Here is a 17992-nt window from a genome sequence, read left to right on the forward strand (position 1 = left end):
CCCTAAAATACTGGCAGCTGTAATTGCAGCAAAAGGTGGTTCTACAAAGTTTTGACTCAGGGGGCTGAATAATTACGCACACCCCACTTTGCAGTTATTGATTTGTAAAAAATGTTTGGAATCATGTATGATTTTCGTTCCACTTCTCATGTGTACACCACTTTGTATTGGTCTTTCACGCGGCCTTCCAATAAAATTGATTTAATGTTTGTGGCAGTATTGTGACAAAATGTGGAAAACTTCAAGGGGGCCGAATACTTTTGCAAGCCACTGTATATTTTTCATCAATATGCAGACTATCTTGCCCAGGTTTCTGTACGGTTTACACTGAATGAAACGAGAATATGGAGTCTGCAATTGCTGAAAAAAATGCTGTAGTGACTGCTGCCTTTAATACTTTAGTCACTGACCTAGAATAACCACATAGATCATGTATTCTGATTCTGCTGATGGCAAGCTTATTATTATTAGTGTGATTCAGACACTACTGAAGTGAACTGACCAGCATGGCATAATAATAATAATAAAACAATAATTTATAACATAAATTAACAAGCTGTTACTGTTTTTTCTTTTAACACTGAAGCACAATCTCTCAGAGCCATGATAGTAGATCATGTACAATGTAAGTACCGTATAACCATCTTCTTCTGAGCCTCCTGCTGTTATAATGCATTCATTCAACAGTCCTGCTTTTTCTGGAGTCATAACACGGAAGCAAAACTATTTTCCGAATATTAAAACACAATGAGGTCTGCTGTTTCATGAAACACATTTATCAAACTAAACATTAATTATTATTTTATGATTTATTAACAAAACTAGTTACCACTAACAATTCATAAAGGAGATCTAAACAATATCCCTATTTTAGCAACTGTTTTGTGCCGCTTTACTTCATACTGCAGAAGCAGAACATTTGTAGCACTGCATTCTCTTATTCTATCAGCAGGGGGCAGCAAGTGCACTGGTTTAGGAAACAGCGTCTACTGAACAAGTGTCCTTTCTGCAATACTGGCTTAGAAGACACCGGGGTCACCAAGAAGAATTTTTTTTATATTTCATTGTGACCATTAAAAGTAAAGTCTTCACCAATAACACATGGGAGTAAACAGGGGTCTATTCTTGGGAAAAGTGGTGAGTGGACTCACCCGGAAAGCGCCAAAAAGTGGGCTTGGTCAAGCATAATGTGGGCATGGTCACGGGTGGGGCCAAATATACATGACCTTAGCAGTGATGTAAAAGGTCTGCCGGGGAAGTGTGAGCTCTGCCGTTGTGTATCCGCCCAAAATAGATGTAATCTGACAGCATTTCACCAAAAAGACACATAATCTGGTAGAAGTTCCTCCAAAATACAGATAATATGTAAGTGGTTCCCCCAAAATAGACAATGTGGCAGCAGCAGTTCCACCAACATACACATAATTTGGAAGCAGTTCCCCAAAATATGCGAAACCTGGCAGCGGATAACCCAAAATACACGTAACACCCAAAATACATATAATCTGGAGCAGTGATCCCCCAAACATACACAATCTGGCAGCAGTTCCCCAAAATACGCGTAACCTGGCAGCAGACGTACCCCTAACATACGCATAATCTGGCAGCTGTTCCCCAAAATACATAACAGTGGTTCCACAAAAATGCAGATAATCTGACAACAGTTCCCCCAAAATAGGTACCCCTAGCATAGGTAGCCAGGTCTATAGGTGTCCCCAGTATAAGTAGCCATAAATATAGTAGTCCCCAGTATATGTAGCCAGAGGTATATGTGCCTAGTATATGTAGCCAGGGGTATATGTCCCCAGTATATGTAGCCAGGGGTATACGTGCCCAGTATATGTAGTCAGGGGGTATATGTGCCCAGTATATGTAGTCAGGGGGTATATGTGTCCAGTATATGTAGCCAGGGGTATATGTGCCCAGTATATGTAGTCAGGGGGTATATGTGCCCAGTATATGTAGCCATGGGTATATGTGCCCAGTATATGTAGTCAGGGGGTATATGTGCCCAGTATATATGTAGTCAGGGGTATATGTGCCCAGTATATATTCATCACAAACTGACCCCCAAGTGTTCAAGTTAAATCACTGAGATATCCAGCTTTCAGTATGGGCAAATGAATGGCAAAAATTTCAGTACAGCATATTTAACTTGTCTTTTCTCAGCAGTTACAGTTTTAGGTTGAACAGAAGATTTACAGCCATCCAGGTTAGCCAGAATACTAAATCATTGTAGCATGGTTTTTACAGTCTTCTCTGGAGTTCTCACCATGATTGTCACCTGCCTGTGTAATTTTAGTCAGCACTCGTCTGCTCCTATACAGCAGCAGGAGTCACATACATTGCATGCTGGGAGTGGTTAATGATGTCTGGTCATATATGTGATGATGTGATGATATGTGATGATGGGGGCTATGGCACTAAGGCCCCTTTCACACTGGGGTGCTTTTCAAGGAATGTCCAGAGCTTTACTGAATGTCAGCAAACAGAGGTATTATGACAAAGTTACCCTGTGGTAGCATTTACACTACAGTTGCAATTTGTATGAAAATATCATACATATACAGCATTTTGGAAGCGCTCGCAATGTGATTTTTGTTTCTCAAACAAGTTATTCCCCTTCCCCCAAACCAGCACCCAGCATGATCTAGACATCTCCCCATCTAGTGTGACTCTCCCTCTCCAGCGTTTTCTTACTTTCTCACCCAGCAGCACCAAGCGTGACCTTACTTCCCCACCCGGCTACTTTTTTGTGCCACACGGCTACAAAATATTTCTGGGGAGAACACTGCAACCATTAAGAGTTCTGGCTCCCAAAGAGTGGTTAGACACTTCTACTCAATTAGTCACCCTCATTAAGGACACCTGTCTTAACTAGTCACCTGTATAAAAGACACCTGTCCACAGAATCAATCAATCAGGCAGACTCCAAACTCTCCAACATGGGAAAGACCAAAGAGCTGTCCAAGGATGTCAGAGACAAAATTGTAGACCTGCACAAGGCTGGAATGGGCTACAAAACCATTAGCAAGAAGCTGGGAGAGAAGGTGACAACTGTTGGTGCGATTGGTCGAAAATGGAAGGAGCACAAAATGACCATCAATCGACCTCGCTCTGGGGCTCCACGCAAGATCTCACCTCGTGGGGTGTCAATGGTTCTGAGAAAGGGGAAAAAGCATCCTAGAACTACACGGGAGGAGTTAGTGAATGACCTCAAATTAGCAGGGACCACAGTCACCAAGAAAACCATTGGAAACACATTACAGCGCAATGGATTAAAATCCTGCAGGGCTCGCAAGGTCCCCCTGCTCAAGAAGGCACATGTGCAGGCCCGTCTGAAGTTTGCCAATGAACACCTGAATAATTCTGTGAGTGACTGGGAGAAGGTGCTGTGGTCTGATGAGACCAAAATAGAGCTCTTTGGCATTAACTCAACTTGCTGTGTTTGGAGGAAGAAAAATGCTGCCTATGACCCCCAAAACACCGTCCCCACCGTCAAGCATGGGGGTGGAAACATTTTGCTTTGGGGGTGTTTTTCTGCTAAGGGCACAGGACAACTTAATCGCATTAACAGGAAAATGGACGGAGCCATGTATCGTGAAATACTGAACGACAACCTCCTTCCCTCCGCTAGGAAACTGAAAATGGGTCGTGGATGGGTGTTCCAGCACGACAATGACCCAAAACATACAGCAAAGGCAACATAGAGTGGCTCAAGAAGAAGCACATTAAGGTCATGGAGTGGCCTAGTCAGTCTCCGGACCTTAATCCAATAGAAAACCTATGGAGGGAGCTCAAGCTCAGAGTTGCACAGAGACAGCCTCGAAACCTTAGGGATTTAGAGATGATCTGCAAAGAGGAGTGCACCAACATTCCTCCTAAAATGTGTGCAAACTTGGTCATCAGTTACAAGAAACGTTTGACCTCTGTGCTTGCAAACAAGGGTTTTTCCACTAAGTATTAAGTCTTTTATTGTTAGAGGGTTCAAAAACGTATTTCACTCAATGAAATGCAAATCAGTTGCTATCTTTTATTTAAGGTTATTTTTGCGATTTTCCATTTGATGTGCTATCTGCCACTGTTAAAATAAACCTACCATTGAAATGATACTGTTCTGAGACTTTTCATTTCTTTGTATTTGGACAAACTTACAAAATCAGTGAGGGGTCAAATAATTATTTCCTCCACTGTATGTTACCAGGGGTATATGTGCCCAGTATATGTAGCCAGGGGTATATGTGCCCAGTATATGTAGTCAGGGGGTATATGTGCCCAGTATATGTAGTCAGGGGGTATATGTCCCAGAATAGGTAGCCAGGTGTCCCCCCAGCAGGAGGGGAGCAGCGCAGAGAAGACGGAGAGCTGTGAGCAGCGGTGGAGAAGGGGGGCCATCTCCCCCCCTTCCCTCACCTTAGGGTGCTCTCCTTCCCTTGCTCTCCCCTCCAGAACTAATGTGCGGGCAGCCGGCAGCGAGCGGGACTTACCTCTCCTCGTTCCGGAGCGAGCACTCCACTGCCGCTAGACTGGTCTGGTCCAGACCAGAGCAGCGGCACGCAGATTCGGCGCCGGAACGAGGAGAGGTAAGTCCCGCCCGCTGCCGGCTGCTCGCACATTACTTCTGGAGGGGAGAGCAAGGGAAGGAGAGCACCCTAAGGTGAGGGAAGGGGGGGAGATGGCCCCCCTTCTCCACCGCTGCTCACAGCTCTCCTTCCACTGCACTGCTCCCTCCACACATGCCAGCGTGGACGGCGTCCACCCTCAGGAAATAGTAAGTGGACGCCGTCCACGCCCCACTCGACCCCTGTGAGTAAATATGGCTGCTATGAGCAACGCCTCCATTTCTCATTGCTGACAGTTCTTCTTAGTACTTTTTATAGTTGGGTCACCCAGCACATGCTGCAATTAAAATATACATCATTGTTTACTCAACCAACTTATTAACAAGTTTTGTAACAAATTTTGCATCTGTAAAGACTCGTGTCTTAATATAATTTAATAATTTTCCTATAGAATGGTGGCTCTGATATTTTAACAAATGTCTTCAGAACTGGCAATGTTTGTAGATTTTATATATTAACCAAATGGGACATAACACCAAGGAGTTTGTATACAGATGAGAAGAATAGATTTGTCAGCATTAATTTGTAACTACTTTATAATAGCATTGGTAAATCCTGCAAGAATAAAGAATAACTGTACCCACCTAAAAAATAATGTTACATACCCGTCTACGAATACCAAACGATCCTATAAAGCCTTCCCAGTCCTCTCCCAGTCTCCTTGTTCCACCACTGGGCCCCCGTTCAAATCTCCCACCTGCAAGCCTTCAGGTCTCCTCAGAAGGGTTAGGAAGTAATCAAGACTCGGACATGCACAGTCACTCATCTTCGGAAGTACTTGGACACACAAGAAGCCTTCCAAGGAGACGGCTGAAGTTGCAGCCAGCAGGAAATTTGAACAGGCCGTGACATTAAACTCAGATCCGACATTATAGTCGGATCATTTTAATGGGGGCCTGGCGATGGAACGAGCGGATCAGGAAGGCTCTATAGGATCCAGAACCTTCCCTCTTCTTAGGTGAGCATCTTTTTCTTTATGGGTGGGTAAAGTTATTCTTTCCTTTAAGATCATTCTCAGACACAGGCCTCAATTCACGGAGCTTTATCAAACACTTTATCAAAAGTTTGATACTTTACTTCATGGGTAAAACTTAATTTTGAATTCACTAAGGTGTTATATATTTATCGAATGTTTTACCGATAAAACGTTCAATAAATATATAACACCTTAGTGAATTCAAAATGAGATTTTACCCATGAGGTAAATTATCAAACGTTTGATAAAGTGTTTGATAAAGCTCCGTGAATTGGGCCACAGTTCTTAACCTCTTGAGGACCACAGGTTTATACCCCCTAGTGATCAGGCCATTTTTTGGATAGTGTGCTTCCACATGCAGCTGATTTTTTCTACACTCTGCCAACTAACATTCTGCTTCGCGCAGGACTAGCAGGGAATTTGGAACAGATGCAAGTAGCTGTACTAACGAATGCACGGCTTTCAAACACTTCACAGAACTGTGCTTGCTTTATTCAGAGATAAACTAATGAGTGGGTGATTGGCTGCTTGTATGATTTTTTTCAATTGTCATCAGCTGATGTCTTTTGATACATGACTGTGTGTTACTTTTTTTTGTAAAGGGAATAAGGGGATTTTCTATGGTTGTACATATTGTTAAATAAAAGTTTTGTATCTGTTGTAGCAGACACCAATGTTTTTTGATTTTTTTCACTGGAGTGAAGGAGAGAGACTGATACTAAGGGAGAGAGACTAAAAGCGAGTAAAAGAAGAATGGGCTTCATGCTGCTGCACAGACACCGCTTTACTCATGCTCACGTAAGATGGCCGCCCTTATACCTGAAGGGAAACAAGGCTGCAATTTAGAATAGTGTACTGGCCAGAGGCAGTGGGGTCATGGAGGACATGGGAAGCATGTGGATCATCCAGCGGCTTCCCTCTTTTTAGGTAAGTATCTTATTAAAAAAATGTTTACAATAGCTCGAATTTGATTTAATCATGTAAGATATAAGAGTTTAGGCAAAAGAAACCAATAAAACATGTAAAAGCCAAACAGAGACAGTCAAGGGACTAGGCCAAACACAAGAGGTCAGATGACTAACAACCCAAGGGATAGGTACTGAGGGTTAGGAGCCATCCAGGGTTCATATACAGGAGATCAGGCAGTCAGGCGGTTAAAGCAGGGATGAGAAAAGAGCATAGTCAGTGCAAGCCGAAGTTGATACAGGCGGCAATACAAAAGTGTGGTCAAAAGGTCAAACAAGTTTGTCACTCAAGAGCAGTCTGAAATCACACCGTAGCAGCTTAGCACACCAGTAAACATGGGCAGTCTCAGCAGCCCATAGGGCCAAAGTAACAGAGGTGCTGACTGGCCACCCACAACTACTAATTCTAATTCCCCTCCAGCTGCTAGTGCCCCACCAGAGAGAATAAGACAGGAGTGTGGTGGCACTCACCTGTCTAGTAAAACGAAGGCTTGTGCGTGTTACACAGTCGAAAGACTGCTGTGATAAAAGTAAATTAGCTTATATTTCAAAACACTGTGACCATCCCAGCTACAAACACAGCCAGATGTGGTGCACACCAAAACCCCTGGACCATAACAGCAGGTAGACAGGACACATTTGTATTTGAAATGTATGCTTATATACAGTATTTATTACTACATGAAAATATTCTCAATAGAATAATCTATTACATATTTAGGGCTTGATTCACAAAGCAGTGCTAACTGTTAGCACACCTGTGAAAACCCCCTTAGCACTTCTAAACGAGCTTTTCGCGTGCAAAACTTTACGCGCGCACTGCACAGAGCGCAGGGCGCTCCGCACGAAGTGCCAATTAAAGCCTATGGGACTTAGCGCGCGCATAGGACTTTGCGCGTGCAAAACTTTGCGCGCGATCTGATTGAGAAATCCGGTGCTAACCTACTTAGCACCCTGGTTAGCACGTCTAAAGACTTTAGACGTGCTAAGTAGGTTAGCACCGCTTTGTGAATCAAGCCCTTAATGTCTTAACTTGCATTAACATAATGTAATCCAGTTATCCTGTATTATTTAGAATGTACTGGAGCTGTAATACTCAGCAAATCAATATTTCATATTTCCATGGGAAAATTATATCTGTCTTTCTAGTTTTTATTTTATTGATCATTTGTTTTATGATTTAGAAAAGAAAGGAAATTATGAAATCATTGTTTATATTGGCATATGCATCATACATCAATCTTACGGAGATATGGTCTTAAAGGGATACTTAAGTTAGGCAGAAAAAATGAGGTTAACTCACCAGGGGCTTCCCTCAGCCCCCTGCAGCTGATCGGTGCCCTCGCAGCCCCGCTCTGATGCTCCTGGACCAGCCGGCGACGACGCCGTCACCGGCCGATAGGCATGGGAACGCGAGTGATTCTTCGCGTTCCCAGCCACAATAGCACCCCCTATGCTGCTATTGCGGCAAGAAGGCCGCAATAGCAGTATAGAGGGTGCTATTGTGGCTGGGAACGCGAGTGATTCTTCGCGTTCCCAGCCACAATAGCACCCATGCCTGTCGGCCGGTGACGGCGAAACCGGAAGTCGTCGCCGGCGGGTCCAGGAGCATCGGAGCGGGGCTGCGAGGGCACCGATCAGCTGCAGGGGGCTGAGGGAAGCCCCTGGTGAGTTAACCTCATTTTTTCTGCCTGACTTAAGTATCCCTTTAAAGTGTACCTGAGCCGAAGCTCGAGTACAAAGTTAGATACTTACCTAAAGAGAGGGAAGCCTCAGAATCCTATTGAGGCTTCCCTCGCTTGTCTGATGTCCCCCGTTACTGTGGTCCCCCCACTTCCCTGAAGATTAGCAACAACGCAGCTTGTCTTCCTGCATAGTGGCCGTGCAGTAGCTGCACAAACCCGCCCATGCGCAGTAGGGCCATAGCTGCGGGCTCTGTGCTACTGTGCACACGGAGCTACTACGCTATGATACAGAAAGACGAGATGTGCAGCCCCGATGTGGAGGGGGGCCTTGCTCAGCAACAGGGGCATTCAGACCATTGAGGGAAGCCTCAATAGGATCTTGAGGCTTTGCCTCTCTTCAGTGTAAGATCTGATTTTGAACCTGAGCCTCAGCTGTGTTTACTTTAAGTTTGATCTTGTTGATTATAATTCTTATATAAAACCTGTTTTTATTGGGCACAGTGTGAGTGTATTTTTATGAAAGTGTTTGTTTTCCCAATCATTTTTATTATAAGTTACACCATGGCACAGGATCGGTTGTTTAGAACAACAAACATTCTATGGGCCTGGTGCTATTCCAGGTCATAAGTAGCTTGCAGATGCGAGCTACTTATCACCTTGCCATCGCACGAGGATTACCGGCAAATCCTATTGCCAGTTTCACTCGTACGATGGCCGATCGTTAGGGAGCATTACTCAGGCGAAAGCCTGAGCGATGCACCCTATTAGCGGACGATGGGGAGCGAGGTTTACCCTGTGGTGCTGTCCATCAGCACCACGGCCTCGCTCCCCAAACATGCGCACAACCTGCCGAACATCCGCCGCTGCATCTGGGGGTCTCCTTTAATAAGGAGACCCCCAGAGCTCCCCGCCGGCCGCCGCTAGTCTGTACAACCCCCCAGGTAGCTGCAAAGATAATTGTAAGCAATTTCCCTCCCGCCGCTTTACACCCGCCGGCCGCCGCATCTCGCTACAAGTCCCTGCTGTGTAATTACAGTGTATGAGATACTGTAATTACACTCGCTAATAACAGAGTCCCGGCAAAGCATCTTTGAATCAGCCGCCGGGGCTCCCCATTGGTTCAAAGGCTGAGCCATTTTCATTGGTCCAGACTGTGAACCAATGGGGAGCCCCGGTGGCTGATTCAAAGATGCTTTGCCGGGACTCTGTTATTAGCGAGTGTAATTACAGTAACTCATACACTGTAATTACACAGCGGGGACTTGCGGCGGCCGACGGGTGTAAAGCGGCGGGAGGGAAATTGCTTACAATTATCTTTGCAGCCACGTGGGGGGTTGTACAGACTAGCGGCGGCCGGCGGGGATCTCTGGGGGTCTCCTTATTAAAGGAGACCCCAGATGCAGCGGCGATGACATGCGTTAGCATGTTAAGACCTGCTTTCTGCAGGTCTAAGCTAACGCTCATGTCTGCCGGGAAGCATCGCTTCCCGGAGGAATGCAAAGTGCAATAGGATAGGGTGTAAGGAACTTGATGGGCGATAATATCGCCCAAGCAAGTTTCTTTAACACCCTGCCTAGGACTAAATGCATTGTAATCGCCTGATTATCGGACTCACCAGTGTTTAACGCTGGCGAGTCTGACAATTGCATCAGGCCCTGTTACTCATGACCTACTACCGCATGAACTGCAGTCTACATAGCAACAAGTACAAGTTGAACCTAAAATTATGTTCTGTCACAGATTTTAAGATTTATAATACCCAATATACTTTATGTAACATACACTAATGTGACTAACAAAACAATGCATAGAAGTAAACAGAGGACCAGACATGAAGAGCACTCTTAATCCTATATTCTTTATCATCATAGACCTCAGGGCTTACCTATTTCAGAGATCAAAAAGGAAGGAAGAAAAAAGATACAATAGAAAGAGGATAGAATAGAAAGAGGAAAGTACGGAAAGAGGGTTGAGGGCCCTGTGAAAAGCTAATAATTGGCATCCCAAGCTCAGTCTGTCATGTGATAACCAAGACTACCTCGATCTCTGTGTTCCCAACAGAATGTCTTTGTTCTAGAGAACAGTGTGCAAATCAAAGGTGTTTTTTTTTTTATTTTAGCTGCTTGTATGTCACTAAGCTTGTGAAGTCTACCCAGATTGCAATAAACGGTACCAAGCAGTTCTTTCTTGGTCTTTAAACCATATCCGAAGTGATTAAAGAAAAAAACGAAATACGTCAGTAAAGGGAAGCCTCTGGATGCTCTAAAGGTTTTACCGATCTTCCTAGACCCCTCCTCTGTCAGTTGGTACCCACTCCACAGGCACCAGTAGGGTTTGCACCTGCGCAGTAGCACGGAATGAAAAGCTGTGCACAAGCAGCTCTGTGTTACTGCACTGGCTGTACCTTGCGCTTGCGCAGTGTGGCCGCGCTCCTACATGGAGGGTAGCGTGACCGCAAGTACAATATTCAACAGTATTGTTGAATATTTCCAAGGTGTCCGGGTACAGGAACGGAGGGGTGTACGAAGATCGGGGAAGCCTCTGGACTACCTAGAGGCTTCCCTCTACTGAGGTAAAAAAAAAAAATACTTGTTAAAATCAGTGCATTGTTTTTTTCTCTACCCAAAACCTGATGGTCATTGGAATAACACACATTTTTATTTTAGTTCTATTTCTAGGTTTCGATGGATAGGAGGCATCTTCTATGGCATGCTTACTTCCCTGTTGTTCTTACAACTGGTTGGCCTGTGCTGCTACAAGATATTGATGTATACCTTGCAACAGAAGATACAAAAACAATTAAATCATCCAGAGACTTCCTACCATTCCCATTACTCTTCTGTGTAGTGACATAGTGCTGTTGATCCTGAACTCTGTACAGTAGATAGTTTATAGCAGTTTGATGTATATAGTGACTTGTTATGTTTGCGCTACACTGTATATAGAGCATTGATAATTAGTAGCAAACTAAGAGTTAAGTGTATATTAGTACTCCACTGATTCTCACAAAAAAATAAAAGTATTATTTTCTTTTTACATGAACACATCTCTTGTATTAATGATCCTGTGACAGTATCCTCACTGATGTTGACTGAATAGCCCCTTGCTGTATACCCTTCCTCACTGCTCACCAGTTACACACTGTTGACAGTAAGGGCTGGCTTACACTAAGGGCCTGAGCCCACTAACGCAGTTGAGTGCAGTTGTGTCCGCTTTTCAGCATCTGTAACAGTGATGTGTTTCTGAAAAGCGGACACAACTGTGCACAACTGCGTTAGTGGGCGCAGGCCCTAAGGGTTGTTTCACAATGAAAATCGTATTTGCGATTCTCATTAAAAAGAATCTGTATAGTTAACCACTTTGAAACCCTTGCTACGCTTATCTACTCCCCACAGAACTTTACCTGGGGCTCAGGGGAGTAGATAGGCGTACTTGTGGTAAACAGTGTGCTGTATGCCCAATAAGCTATCTGATTATGTATATAGGGTATCATTTTAACCGTGACAAGTGAGAGAATAGATTTTGTGGTGTTTGACAACTGAGGGATAAGTCATGTGATTTTTTTTACCGGAAAACTGAATGAAAAGCAATAAAACTGTTATTTTCATGTACTCTATACCCCCAAATAAATACTTGTAAAAACAACAAAAGTGACAGCATTGAAAAGAGAATACATAGTTACCCTAGGGACTTAGCTTTTAAAATATGTATGCCATGAGAGTGTATTACTGTTAATCATGAAGAAAAGGGCTTTTAATTACTGATAGAGTACAATGAGAAAACAAAAAACACAAACCAGAAACTAATATATTTTCGCCATACATTGTACTAGGAACATTATTTAAATGTTGAGATAACCAGGACAAATTAGCAAATACAATGTGTGTGTTTTACCTATGGTAACATTGTTTATTTGAAAACTATAGTGGATGGAAATGGAGAAATAGTGTATTTTTTCTTTTTTTTTCTCATTTTTCCCTTTAAAATGCACAGATAATAACATAATTACTAAAAAGTAAACATACCAGTGCGTTAGGGGACATCTCCTATTCCCCTCTGTCACAATTTCGCCGCTCCCCGCCGCATTAAAAGTAGTCAAAAACAGTTTTTAAAAGTCAGTTTATAAACAAATAAAATGGGTACCAAAACCGGAAGTAGGTTGATGTACAGTATGTCCACACATACAAAATACATCCATACACAAGCAGGCTGTATACAGCCTTCCTTTTGAATCTCAAGAGATGATTTGTGTGTTTTCCTTCTTCCCCCTGCAGCTATCATCCACTGAAGAGTGACAGATTGATTGTTTCTTCCTGCAGACAGCTCTGCGGTGTCTGTAATTCCTCAGCATGTGACAGCCCAGCTCCTTTCACAGCCTAACAGAGGACGATTTATGCAGCTTGTAAAGCTCTCTTCTCTCACTGAGAGAGAAGAGAGGCTGCCTAATATGAATAACACACACAGGAGTGTGCATAGAGGGGCCTGGAGGGGGGGGGGGCGTGCATAACAGATCAACAACACTGAAGAGTTGACAGCCTTCCAGACACAGGGCGACAAATCCGACAGGAGAGAGATAAGTTGATTTATTACAGAGATGGTGATAGAAGAAAGTGCTGCAGTAAGCCAGAGCACATTAGAATAGGTTTAGGTACTTGTAGGATAGTAGAAAAAAAGATGACATTTTTGTTACAGAGTCTCTTTAAGGGAATGAGAATAGTTTACTGAAATGCTGCATGTAGCACGATCGCAGCGATCGCAGCAGAATCACAGCCGGTGGGAAACAGCCCTATTATAACTGAACAGACAACTGATGTCCGGACTAGGAGAAAATTCAGTTCACATCTATGCATTTTAGAGCTTTTTCACAATGCACTGCTGCAGAATAATTTTAAGCATCTAGTGTAAACCAGCACTTAGGGCTGTTTCACACCACGGGTGATTCCAGAGTGATTGCTGATCGGCGGTGATTGGCAAATCACAAGTGCAGTGTCTCCTTATGGGAGCATTCACACTGCAGCATTGCCCCGCAAAGCAAAGCCCCCAGGGTCCCAGCTAATTGCCCAGCAAAGCTCAGCAAAACATTGCGCCCAGCTTAGCAAAGCCCCCAGCTTAGCAAAGCCCCCAGCAAATCACAGCCACCAGCAAAGCGCAACCCTCAGCCCACCAAATAATGCGCCCAGCTCAGCAAAGCCCTAAGCAAAGGGCTCAGCAAAGTAAAGCGCCCAGCAAAGCCCTAAGCCCAGGGTCCATCAGAGCCCTCAGCCCAGCAAAGCAACAAAGCAAAGCGCCCAGCACAGTAAAGCCCTCAGCCAAGCGCCCAGCAAAGCCCACACAAAAGAAAGCAAAGTGCCTAGCAAAGTAATGCCCAGGGCCCAGCAAAGCACCCAGCAAAGCCCTCAGCCCAGCACTCAGCAAAGCCCTCAGCCCAGCACTCAGTAAATCACCCAGCAAAGCATAGCCCTCAGCCAAGCACACAGCAAATCGTCCAGTAAAGCCTCCAGCCTAACACCCAGCAAAAGCTCCACCCCAGCTCCCAGAAAAGCCCCCTGTCCAGCACTGCATGTGGGCCCCAGGCTGAAACTTTCCTGGTGGGTCCTTAGTATCCCCGTCCGACCGTGATAAAATGCATGTTGCAATCTGCCAATCAACATGGAAAATTCACTAGTATATGAAACACAGGCAGATCTGTAGAGGGTGTTTTTGCCTCCTGTGATAAGAACAGTGCAAAGCAAGTCTGTGTTTCACCAACACAAGTGCCTTGTTTGTGATGTACATGCTATTTACAATATTTACAGACAAAAAAATTGTAAGAAAACAAAAACTTTGCCCCTGAATGGGCAACTAGTTAATTAAAGTTGTTAAATGTAAGAATCACCTTTGTAGGAAACAAACCTATAACTTTTCAGCTATGGGGAGACAGGGATCTGAGATTTGCCACATGATAGCAGTGCTTGGCTAAGAGATAGCTAACTGCTCAAACATCATGTATCTGATTTTACATTTTACGCTGGGGCTATAATTAAGCCAAGCGATTGGATCCACAATAAAAGCGGCAGGGACGGAGCTTTCTTTAGCATTAGCAGTAACCATGAGGGGGAAGGAAAGAGTAAGAGGAGAGAGGGAAAGTTAATGTTAGGAGAGGAAAGGAGGAATGTTAGTGTTAAAGGGGGACTTCAGACTAAACAAACATACTGTCATTAAGTTACATTAGTTATGTTCATTAGAATAGATAGGTAATATAATCTTTTACCCACCCTGTTTTAAAAGAACAGGTAAATGTTTGTGATTCATGGGGGCTGCCATCTTTGTCATGGGGCAGCCATCTTTTTGGTTAAAAGGAGGTGACAAGGAGCATGAGACACAGTTCCAACTGTCCTGTGTCCTGATCACCCCTCCCAGCTGCATGTGCTAGGCTTCAAATGTCAAATTCAAAATGTAAAAAAAAAAAAATTTGCACCAAGACAGCAGAACGAGAGCAACAACATCAAAAATCCCATCATGCTTTGCACAGCATCAGGGGAAAAATGCCCGGACAGTTTTCTTCTGTGCAGCTAAAAATGAGGCTTGTATAAGAGAAACAAAGTTCTGATGCGGTGAAACTGTTAAAGACACACCAGGCCTTTTCAGTGCTGCCGAGTCTATTTTTAGTCTGGAGGTACACTTTTTAAGGCCCATTCACACTTGTGCGATTTGTGGGCGTTTACCGCAGTCGCTGGCTAATCACGATAAATGCAAACGCAAACGCTATGCATGCATCACTTTTTGACATAAAAAAAAGAGATTACTGTTTGCCCCAAATCCAGAAAAAGCAAGTGAAACCACAAGCAAACCATTTTAGAACAAATCTTATATACTTTTTGCTTGTTCATTCCAACACTCCATGTGTTTTCTTAAGTAATACAGTTTTGCACTGAACTACTTGGCCTTTTATTTCTCACCTGAACACCTGTCTCTAGGTGAACACCACATCGTGGAATTGTGGATTTAAAATGGCAGTACAGTGCACAGAAATTTAAGCCATGCATGCACACCATCGATCACTTTACCAGACACTCTCTCCATCAACTGTCACATATATTAAGCATGGAAAAGTTGATTTATGTCCTTCTCCACAGCCCTGCCCACGATACAAATGTACATTCAACAGCAGTTAACAGGTTATATAAGTTGTAATACATGCTGCAGGGATCACTCTCCCTTTAACAAGCGTACCTAGTCAGCAGCAAAAAACCTGACAGGTCATCCCACTGGCCAGCCCAAAAACTAACCACTCAGAGACACAAACAAAATTATAACCACCTATAAATAAAATAGTACGCATAAATAAAAATGTACAAATATATGAAATTTGAAACGTGCACCCAAATCCTCTTTCCATCGTCTCCTACTAAAGATACATCAATAATGTAAAAAGTGTAAGCTCTCTAGATATAGCGGGCCATATGCAATTCACTTTTTCTCCTGACTTTTCTCGTTGGAGATCATTTTTCATCTTCAATTTAAATTAACCTTTTAACATTTTGCAATGGAAAAAGTACCAAAAAGGCATTTTATTTACAAGTTGTGAAAATATTACCTAGAAGAAAACTCAGGTGTGTTGCATGTAGGCTGTCCTGATGTTGGTTATAAGTACTGTATTGAATTTAGCATTACATTGAGCATTACCTTTATAGCTGATGGTGCAACACTGACATCTAGTGATGCCACAATGAAATGCATATCCTTATGTCTTGGGTAATATTTTATTATTGTTTTAGATCTGCTAGGTGCGGTAAAAATTCTGTGTTTAATCCCTTAATCCTTAAATGTAATCTAGGTAGCCGTTGATCAGTGATGAGCACATCAGGAGTAGCAGGCAGTGTACATATTGCAAAAAATGACAGTGATGGGGGGGGGAGCAGCGGCTCAGTCAGGGTTACCATCACCCCCATAAGTCAGGAGTAGCAGGCAGTGTTTATATCCCATGACAGTGGCGGGGGGCGCAGAAGCTCAGTCAGGGTGGCCATCGCCCCCATAAGTCAGGAGCAGCAGGCAGTGTACCTATCCCAAAAAATAGTGTTCATATCCCATAACAGTGGCCAGGGGAGCAGAAGCTCAGTCAGAGTGGCCAGCACCCCCATAAGTCAGGACTAGCAGGCAATGTTCATATCTCATGACAGTGGCGGGGGAGCAGCAGCTCAGAGTGACCATCACCCCCATAAGTCAGAGTAGCAGGCAATGTTCATATCCCATGACAGTGGCGGGGGGAGTAGTGGCACAGTCAGAGTGACCATCACCACCATAAGTCAGGAGAAGCTGGCTGTGTACGAATAAAAAAAAATCCAGTGGCAGATAGGAACATTGGTTTGGATACAGTGACCATCCTTTATCCTGAGCAGTGTAGTAAAAAACAAAACTGGACTTATCTGGGGCTTCCTCAAGCACACTGTAGCATGTGAGGTTGCTGGCATCCTCCAGACCCCTTCCGCGGTCCCGATGGCAGCTCCGGTAATGCGCCGACTTCGGGTGAAGTGGCATGTGCTCGCCCCCGCTGCATGCCCGTCGCACCGTTATTCTGGCCGCTGTAAGAGTCCTGCACATGCGCAGCTCTCTAAAGACTGCCTCTTTACTCTTACAGCAGCTGGCGTGATGAAGCGATGGGCATGCAGCGGGTGCAAAAAAGTGTGACTTCATCCGAAGTCGCGCATTACCGGAGCCGCCAGTGGGACTGCGGACGGGGCCAGGAGGATGCCGGGGACCTCGCGGGCTACGGTAGACTGGAGGAAGCCCCAGGTAAGTTCAGTTTTCTATTCTACTACAATGCTCAGGGTCCCATTAACCCTCTGGGGATAACACAGGATAATTTTCTGCTACAGTGGTTTGCAAAAGTATTCAGCCCCCTTGAAGTTTTCCACATTTTGTTATATTACTGCCACAATCATGAATCAAACAATAATTGCAGCAAAAGGTGGTTCTACAAAGTATTGACTCTGGTGGCTGAATAATTACGCACAACCGACTTCGCAGTTATATATTTGTAAAAAGTGTTTGGAATCATGTATGATTTTCGTTCCACTTCTCACGTGTACACCACTTTGTATTGGTTTTTCATGTGGAATTCGAATAAAATTGATTCATGTTTGTGGCAGTAATATGACGAAATGTGGAAAACTGAATACTTTTGCAAACCACTGTAATTTTGAGATCTCAAATATATATTTGTAAAATATCAAAATGTCCAGCAGTGAAAGCTACACAGCTAGTCCCTACTATCTGCAGTTAAAGGTTTGTACTGTTCAGTAATCCAGGATTTATTTAATTTTATAAATGTGAACAGATTTTGTTGATACCCTTGTGTGCTTGTCTGTCACCACCCCACTGGTGGCACTGAAGGCTCACTCTGAAAGTACACTAAATGGTGGACCCATAACCTTCAGTGCTAAATCTACAAGCTCCTGAGAGTGGTCAAACCTGGACACCCAGAAATCCATTGGATCTTCAATATCTATGGTGAAAGGACTTCTGTATGTCATATAATCCACCACCAGACATTCTAGTCGCTGTTGATGGGAACTGACGCTGCCATGTGGTTGACTGACTTGGTGTGGCTGGAAAAAATCGCTCCAAACCTGCATCAAATTTCCACCATGGCTGATACTGGCACCATTGACCACTATTTGATGTGTGTTTGTAGAATGGCCCTGTATGAGTTCTGGCTGTGGAAATTCTTCTATGAGTTTTCTCTTCAGAAGTGAAGCTAACAGA

General features: G+C 43.9%; 1 protein-coding gene and 1 long non-coding RNA gene across 2 annotated transcripts in view; one reads left to right on the top strand and one right to left on the bottom strand.

Annotated features, from left to right (window-relative positions):
• Positions 1-11095, top strand: part of LOC137538611 (glucose-6-phosphate exchanger SLC37A2-like) — a 115083-nt gene extending 103988 nt beyond the window's left edge. Inside the window, exon 18 of the mRNA XM_068260890.1 lies at positions 10915-11095. Within this exon, the coding sequence (XP_068116991.1) occupies positions 10915-11095 (181 nt within the window). The remainder of the gene's footprint in view (positions 1-10914) is intronic.
• Positions 1-17992, bottom strand: part of LOC137538914 (uncharacterized) — a 169473-nt gene that overhangs the window by 125832 nt on the left and 25649 nt on the right. The gene's annotated exons all lie outside the window — the stretch shown is intronic.

The sequence above is a fragment of the Hyperolius riggenbachi genome, chromosome 11, assembly GCF_040937935.1.
Source record: "Hyperolius riggenbachi isolate aHypRig1 chromosome 11, aHypRig1.pri, whole genome shotgun sequence".
NCBI lineage: Eukaryota > Metazoa > Chordata > Amphibia > Anura > Hyperoliidae > Hyperolius > Hyperolius riggenbachi.